This window comes from Cariama cristata, unplaced genomic scaffold (genome assembly GCF_000690535.1).
Source record: "Cariama cristata isolate BGI_N322 unplaced genomic scaffold, ASM69053v1 scaffold12126, whole genome shotgun sequence".
NCBI lineage: Eukaryota > Metazoa > Chordata > Aves > Cariamiformes > Cariamidae > Cariama > Cariama cristata.
Genome location: NW_009622702.1, coordinates 1 through 9,284, shown reverse-complemented (window position 1 = coordinate 9,284; position 9,284 = coordinate 1). Strand labels below are relative to the sequence as shown.

The window sequence follows — 9,284 nt, the reverse complement described above, 5'->3', positions numbered from 1 at the left end:
GGAGCTCCAGAAGATGCCAGGATGCAACATTCAGCTCACTGTGAAGGAAAAGCTTTTATTCAGATCACATTATAAACTAGGAGCACTGAAGCCAATGTGATTTATAGGCTGAAATGGGAGTTGAATTAAAATTCCAAGTTTGAAAGTTTGTTATTGAAATTTTGCTGTGCTTACTTTTCTTGCTCATTTCCTCCAATAGCTCCAAACCATGCTTTTTGTGGTCGGCTGAGATAAAAGACAGGATTGTAGCCCCATAGATGAAAACGGTGGTTTCCTAATCCACTGTTGACTGAGATACTGAATTAAGGCAGTGCTAGGACAGTTTTCCAAAAGAAAGAAAGAATCATCTGAAAAATGAAATACCAAGATTATTATGTATTTTCATATGGTTACCTCTCCCTTTCCTCACCATAAAAACCCACAATGATGTGGACCAATTTCCCTAAACGCTGTGGAAAAGTTAGTAGTGACGTTAAAATCTAACTTGCTTTTAATTGAAAAAATATAACGAATATTTTTTTCCTGTCATTATTTTAGAAATCTCATGGAATGAGAAAATGAACAAACACTAGATGAGATCATAACCTGAAAATCCTCCCTTAAAATTATCTGAAATATGGCCAGGAAATAAAATAAGAATAAAAAACTGGGACTTAACAAAGCAACAGCAGTCTAAGAGAATACATATAGAAGAAAAAAAGGACACTGCCAAAAGGCAGCTAAGTAGAAGGGAACCTAAGAAAGAACACAGGGCACCCTTCTTTCCTTTAATTATTTGATTAATGAACTCAGGATCCACCAGAGAGGGCCAAATCAACCTTGGTTTTGGAACTGTAGGCTATGAGAACTCCCACAGCCTCCCCCTGGGGTCCCTGCCAAAATGCTGTGGAGATTTTCCAGCAGGTGTACAAAAAGTAATTCCTTACTTCATCAGCATTCACATATTGATATTATGATAAAATACATAGGGACATTTAACAGAGCTCCTGACATCTCAGTAAACACGACAACAAAAGGTCAGATACCTGTATTCACTTCAAATGTTTTCTATACAAATGCAGGCAAAAACATCACTGTTAAATGTGAAATAAATATATTGTAGAACAATCATGAAAGACCATACAAGTGCTGCCTGATTTACATAAAGAAAAGTGCTCCAATTGCTGAATATAATCCACTGCTCCAGAAATTTGGGCCTGTTTACACAGACACAGAGCCACTTCCCTATGTGCACAAGACTGACCATACATGACCTGAGCCAAAGCCAGGCATTTTGACTTGTTGCTTGGTTCCACTTTCCCATAGTCATAAATGGTATCTACCTCAGAAAAGGTTAACCTGAAGGAGACAAGGTAATAAAGCAAACAAGCATTATTAACGTGTTCCTTAACTTTGTGTCGTGGTTTAACCCCAGCCAGCACCTAAGCACTATGCAGCCATGCGCTCACTCCCCACCAGGTAGGATGGGGGAGAATCTGAAGGGTAAAAATAAGAAAACTCATGGGTTGAGATAAGAATAGTTTAATAATTGAAATAAAATAAAACAAAACAATAATAATAAATTGTAATAAAAAGGAAAATAACAAAAAGAGAGAGAAATAAAACCCAAGAAAAACAAGTGATGCAAATTAAAAACAATTGCTCACCACCAACCGACGCCCAGCCAGTTCCCAAGCAGCAGCCCCCCAGCCAGCTTTCCCCCCAGTTTATATACTGGGCATGACATCATACGGTATGGAATATCCCCTTGGTCAGCTGGGGTCAGCTGTCCCAGCTGTGTCCCCTCCCAGTTTGTTGTGCCCCCCAGCCTCCTCACTGGTGGGGTGAGAGGCAGAAAAGTCCTTGACTTAAGGTAAGCACTGCTCAGCAACAGCTAAAACATCAGTGTGCTACCAACATTATTATCATCCTAAATCCAAAACACAGCACTGTACCAGCTACTAGGAAGAAAATTAACTCTATCCCAGCTGAAACCAGGACACTTTGGAATATGTCAAGACAAGCTACAATAAGTGCATTGTGTAGATGGGCACATTTCTGCATGTGTAAGCATTAAACTATACCCCTTTCAGCTCCTCTGCCCCTCCTGCAGCCTTAATTCTCTATATTTGAGCAAGTAGCCTCTTCCTTCTTTTCTTTAATCTCCTAACTGCAGCAGAGAGTGCTCTAAGAGCACTGAAAGCAACAGAAAGCAAAGGGACATTTCTTTCAGGGTTTACTGCAATTCCTGTCCCTGGCAGTTGGGAGGACCAGCTGCAGCCTTACAGTCGTCCTGGACCCAGGAGATTCAAGGCTGGTTTCAGAAAGAAGCAAACGCTTGTGTTGTTCCCAAGCGATGATGGAGCAGAGCAGTCGCTGCTGTGTGTTCTGCAGCACAGCCTGTGGAAACAGGTCTACTCAGTACTGGGAGTATTTGTAATTTTTGTTCTCAGTCTCACAATAAACTCAGAGGAACATGTCAAAAAAAGTGAGTTTTAGAAGCCTAGTCAGATTTCCAGAGATTCTTAGAAGAACAGAAAACGGCAAGACCCTGAGCCATTTAGCTTGCTATTCAACTTCACGTTTTCTCCAAAGAAGACTGGAAGAACGACTGGAGAAAATTTTGTCATATTAACAAAACCAAGCTATTTTGTAGTATGACTCTCAGAAAGTAGCTCAGCTGGCTTTAACACTTTCCTAAGAAATTCTACCTAAGGAGACAGGAATGGGAAATAGATAAAATTTTGCCACACTTCTAGTGACACAATTGTGTGCCAATTATTATATAATAATAGTGCGGCAAAACAGTGTGGCAATGACAGGGATTTACACTGTCAAGTGTTACCTAACCTGCCTGCTATAGGTGTTGCTGCTGGTTTTGTCTATAACCTAAGTGGATTAGGATTTATTTATTTATTTTTAGTATTTGCAAAAGACTGTTTTAAAATCAGTACAGAACTTTATAGTTTTGGAGTAGGAGGTAAAACTCCTATTTACCTATACAAACAAGGCATCATTAGGGTTCAGTAACAGACACTTTTTCAACAGGCTTCTCCAGCAAGCAATTAAAAGTGATTTGCAGATCCCTGACTACTGTAAACATCTGTAATACTTGAAACTAGAAACCAAGTTGCCTTTCACTCTTCTGCCCTAGAGGAACTAAGCTGCTGTCTCCTAACATTGCATTTAGTAATATTTTACGATTCCCCAGATGGTCATAAAGCATGGCTTGAGAAACACTGTTTCAGTGTGATGATGTAACTAGCTAGGTCTTATTACTATAAGAACAATGCTGATTTCAGTATGTCAAAAGAGCAGGCTGTAACAACTTTTTTCCATTAGTAGGATAGGTTATGGGTTAGGACTGAAACAAAGAAGTGGTATTTTGATCCTGACACAAGGAAGTTTAGAATCTCAATTTAAAACTAAAATATGGGCTATCGTTAAAGAATGCTGCTGCTCTTCACAGGAGTCTTTCAGCAGAGAGGCACCCATTACAGTTAATTTAATACCAGACTGTTCTAGCAGGATTTTCACCATTTCAAACAAATCTACACTGGATTAGGAAAAACGTATCTCTAACAGCTTAATGGCTTCTCCAAATCAAAAATGCACAAACAGATGCATTTCTAGAAATTCAAATACGACTGTATCCTATCCCCATAAATGGAAAAAACAGGTCAAGTGCACATATAGCGTTTACAGTTTAAGCATGTTTTTAGTGTAATTGTGTTTGAAATTGTGAATTGGGTACTGACGTCAACAATAAAATGAAAGAAATTCATATCCTAGTAATTACGGGTTTTTAATCCACAGAAGGCTGTGAAAATCTTGTATCTGCATAGTTTTTAAGTACAACGTAAGAGAAAAGAATTTCAAACAAAACTGGAGCCTACAATGCTGTAAGAAAGGCTGAGAGTAAATGAAACAAAATGCATCTTTGAGAAGGCGCTGTTGATATTGCCTGTTTGGTCCACGCTTGTATCGAATTTTGGATTTAATAAAAGACAAAAAAGAAGACATCCATTAATGTATTTTTGGTTGTGTTTCGTTTGAAAGCATTTACTTTCAAGAAAAGGCAAAGCCTCATGGCTTGGGAAATAACGAAGGATGGCATACCCCTCCGTGAATCTCCATGCAGAAGAACCACATACCTTTGCTGTTTAACCCAGTGTGTTACTAGATTTAACTGCTTTTCAGACAATGCACATTTGATTGTTTCCAGAGTTATGGCTGAATTTGGAAGGTGTCCAGCTGCAGTACTTGAGTTTATCAGAGTGTCAAAATACTTAAAGGAAGAAATCTCCCTTTACTGAAGGCAGCTAACAGCTAAAGGGATGAAAACAAAAGTCATTGGCCAAGCACCCAGAAAAGTATCTTTCACTATTTAAGACCTCTTAAGTTTTAGACTTTGTTTGTTGATACCCACCAAATGCCTGTGACAAAATCCTTATTAAATCTTTTGTAAAGTTGAGTAATATCAGATGTTTTGTTAATTACTCCAAATGAAGGCTGCTCAAAACTGAAGGCAGAGAGTTCATGACAGTATTTTACCATTGACAGGTAATAGGTAAATCTCAGGGGGGTTGTGGGGTCTTTAAAACACAGTTTTTCCAAGTGAGAGTACAGAAAATATAACATCTGATGCTAAGACTACAGATTTTGTAATTTTGTAATTCAGATCCTGAATACCGGCTTATCACAGTTTTTCCTCAGTTATTGCCTTTAACACTTGAACAAAAGCCAATAAAATATGCAGAGAAAAAAAAATACTGATCTTGTACAGTTCAGCAATGCCCCTATGGCTCCTTTCAAAGGAACGACAAAATACTCCAACTGTTTCAGTCTCTGACATCATCAATATTACTGAATTTTGTGTTTCCAAATGCAAACAAAAACATTGAGAGGGAGATGAAATTATAAAGACTATTTTGCATTTATCTGGGATATTTAAAAACATCAATAGTTTTCATATACCTTAGATTTCAGAACGTAATTTTAATGAATCTAATTAGAATATTGCTTTATGACTCAAAAGACTAAGCTTGAGTAGTTAACACACATAACAGTAAGGACTGGACTTTCAAACTAGCAGGTAGACCTTTGCTCTTGCATAATGCACATAATTTATCAGTAGAAATAAAACAGTTTCAGCACTACGTTATGAACAGCTTTATACTAGACCTCAAGGTCACTGCTTAACCCAAGCCCTCACCAACAGGAAGAAAAGCAGTGGTTGCGAGTTAGCTGTCTCCCTTTCTGCCTCCTAGGGCATGTCCTTAACATACAACAAAGGAGGAAAAAAAAAAAGCCTTACAGCTTTTCTTATCTTCAGTTTGGAATATTAAGCATAAACTTCAAACCCATACAAACAATTCTCATTTGGTAAATCCCAAATTCTTGAGCAGTGAAATGACTAGACTGACATCAACTAAAATCCTGTAAGAATGGACCCAATTATCAAGTTTGTACACTTAAGATACTTCAGAGCTTCTTCATTACAGAGAATTCCCTTAGGAGAGTTTACGGCATAAGTTGCTGCAGCATCATACTGACGACTTTCAAGTAACTCACTGAAACTAGGAAAGAGGAAGGAAAAAAACATATAGGACATGATATGCTATACAAACACTAAATACACACATAGACACTACATAAAGTGGTTGGCTGATGGCATGGCAATCTACCCAAAAAGCCCAAACACAGAGAATACACAGCTTTAAAACACACATATTTAAACCTAGTATACCTTCATCACACCATTTTCCAGTATGAAGCAGCAATTTTGTTTCCACACATCCAGTTACCTCTCTTCTGTCTCATTACCAATGCTTCTGACAGTCTCCATAACAAAAACTTTAAGAAACCTAAGAAGGAGTTACCTATGAGCAACTGGAAAGAGAAATGAACTATATTTTAATATAAGTCTTGTAAAAGATTTTGATTTGGGAAGGACTAATCCAATTAATCGATGGCCAGAAATAGGAGAGAGTTATTTCTGTGTAACAGTTACACAGCAGGCTATACCAGATGAGTTGATGAATTAATTGCTATTTCTAATATCAAGGGATTATATTAGCAATGAGATCCAGGCACCTAGAAGTAGACAGTTGCATTACTGGGATTTTCAAAAGCATCTAATGTCCAATTTCCTCCAGGCATCTGGACACTTTTGAAAAACACTCCAGTTGTACATTTTCATCTGTATGCACAGAATACTTAATATTAGCTTGTCAGTTTTCACAACACCTGGAACAGCTGGTCTCTTCAATTTCAATTCCTTTAGAAAAAGGGCCAAAGAAGAACCTCTGAAAATGGATAAACAAGTGACTTAATGTGCATGGCTGCAACACCAGCACTTTTTACAAACACCAAAGGCATCACAAAAAGAACGTGTCCTGGAAGGACTGTATTCAATATGATGTATTAACTATGATACTGCAAACTGCTAATGTAGAACACAATAACCATATTCAAGTGAATTTTCAGCCATTTTACTAAGGGCATGTAGAGCTGAAATATAAAACATGGCAGTGTAGGATAATCGCACTACTATCTCAATAATGAAAGATTAGGAAAAAGTGTTAAAGCATTTAAAGCATTTAAAAAATAAAAAAACAACAAAACAACCAACCACAAACTTTATCAACTGATACATTTATATGAAAACACATTTTTTGAAATTGATAATATTTTCTTTTTTTTCTTTTTTTTAAGAACTGAAACAGTCTCCTTAAGCAGATGATTGTTTAGGAAACACCTTTTACAGGATCAGTTAAACTCTGTTTTCTCACCAGTGCCCTCAGATAGGAATAAAAGAGCAATAAAAGACCAAACTCTTCATCCACTATTGCTGATTGTCTCGTCTCATACTCTCATTCTCAATTGTTCTACATACATGCAGCTACATAACAATATTTCCTCAATATAAGATGGTAAATGAGAAAGAGCAATTCACTCACTTTTCTGTATTTCTCAATCTCAGACAATGCATTTTAGCAATACAATAGCCTTGCTTTCAGAGTATACTGTTTTTACAGGTGGAGAGAAACTGTGTCTGTTTAACCTCCAAGACTGATGCTCCAGTTCTTCTGCAAGCAAAGCCTTTGCTGATTACACCTCAAGTTTGACTGCACAAGAATCAGCACCAGGATGTGAAGAGCAGAAATCTGACACTACATGTTAGCAAAGTTTTAAACAATCATTGGCAGCTTCCATATAAAAATCAAACAAGAATTGAAACACCTAAAAAATATAAATGAGAGAAACCAGTGACAACAAAATTACTAATGTCCTAATTAAAAATATTTTGCTTTAAACATTTTTAGAGATAATTTACTTGTCTTCAAGCTCCATTGCTCTTTTCCTACAGTGTAACAGAGTTGTGGACTCAGACTCCAGAGCTTTTAACCTCCTGTGAAGAAAAAAATGCATTCCTTTGGCCATTCTTGATTCTGGCAATGAACACCTCATATTCCTGTTTGATTGAGGTCAGGATATTCTTGTATGCAGTAACGTACTCTATTACCTGTGAATGTGTTGTTGGACACAATATTTATATGGAGAGAATGAAGAGAAAAACAACTTTCTGCAACTTTCTACTAAGCATGATAGGTTTAAAATAAAATGAATAGACAAAATAATACTCCTTAGAGAAAGCTCCATAGCGCTGCTCTAATATAACAAAAAACAGCCCCAAAAGCAAGTAATATTGTTCAAGATGATGAAAATACAGAAAAACTTTACATTGTGAAAGACAGCCTCTAAACTTACCTCAGACTCGATAGTCACAAATGTTATTAAAAACTAAGGCAGTCAGCACTTATTTGGACAGCTGCAGCAACCATTTCCATTAATAAAAGATATTTTCTCTAATGGGCACTAAATGTCCTTAGAATTTACAGGTATGGAAAGCCAAATGAGCAGGGGCTGTGCATTTTAATGTCTTAAAACAGCAGTCCAACTCAAGATTTCAAAGGAGACCCAGTAACCTTTCTTCCTACCCACCTCAAAAACTAAGAATCTTTATTTATTCTTGGCATCTCCCATCTTAGTCAGTGTCTGGAAATGGCAGACACAATCAGGCAGGGAGGAGTCCTTCAGGAATTTCAGCAAGATTCTTTCAGCCAAATTGAAGAGCTGTTTACACTAATACAGGGCATATAGGATATACATCATGGGTCTTTTCAGTTATGTAGGTCTTCTCCTGTTTTAGAACACCTTTATAATGCTTTATAATTTCAAAACTGCCATAAAGTTAAGAAAAGTGGTTATCAAGCACGAACCCTATTGTAACTTCTGGTAGTATGACTTCCTCATAGTGGCTTCTGTTTGACTGCAGTGTATACAGCGGGACAAAAAACAGGTGAAAATATACCAATCCTTGATTTCTGTAACACCACCAACAGGTCACAATCAGTCTGCTTATACACGTTTTCCCCAGAAGACAAAGAAGTAGCAAATCACTTTTTACTTATTAATTATTGTTCACTGCTCATTTATGGTTGGAGTCAACAGTCCTTTCCAACCTAAACAATTCTATGATTCTATGTTTTACCTGAAAAACATGTTACCTCGTCAAATGCATTACTGTATATAATGCAACACTCCGCAGATGGTCCTTGCTCAGCAGAACCCGCTTTCCCAGTTTCTGTCAGTATGTGTGTTCATACACTCTCCATAAATCTCCTGTCCTTCTCAAAAAGGGCGGGAAGGCGCACAGAATGTTTTCCTGCTCCCAGTGATGGTTTGGCATAGCAACCTAACATCTTTCTTATGTCTAAACGTCTTTCCTCCTTTGTTCAACAAGTGCCTCAGATCAAAACCTAGAAGAAGAGTCAAAATTGTTAAGATAGCATCAGCTGGTAGTCATGTATCCAAGCAAGTTTCCATTCTGCTTTAATCCTTCCCATATTCAATTCATAAGCATAAAACCACCTAACAAGCAATTTCCAAATTAATGGGGCTCTCAGTATTCCTCGATTCCTAACCTACCTATAGCTTTTCTAATTCTAAAAATATTTGCCCTACAAACCTAGATAAATTTGTCATTGATCTTGGAGAATCTGCAGGCGGCAAGGCGGCCGTCAGACGTTTTCAAAACTGCCTCCAGAGGGCTGGACCGAGGCGAGGACACCGACTTCTGGGACTTCACGCTACACCACAGACCTGTGGAGACACAGCTACCTGAAAAACCCGCAATCCCCAAACCAACAGCCACCACCAAAACCCGCTATAGTGCACACAACGCTGCTCTGCAAAGACGACCCCGCCCTGGCAGCCTCGGCGCAGACGCCCTGAGGCAG

The 9,284-nt window shown here is 37.9% G+C and overlaps 1 protein-coding gene across 1 annotated transcript; it reads right to left on the bottom strand.

Moving 5' to 3' along the window:
- Positions 1–1,204: 1,204 nt before the first annotated feature.
- On the bottom strand, positions 1,205–8,629 carry CLHC1 (clathrin heavy chain linker domain containing 1; the record flags this gene model as incomplete). Its single annotated transcript, XM_009702434.1, has 6 exons — positions 1,205–1,338; positions 4,134–4,241; positions 5,463–5,558; positions 7,319–7,393; positions 7,431–7,507; positions 8,553–8,629. Coding segments are annotated over 6 exons (567 nt in total), but the record flags the coding sequence as incomplete, so codon positions are not given.
- Between the last annotated feature and the right edge of the window lie 655 nt (positions 8,630–9,284).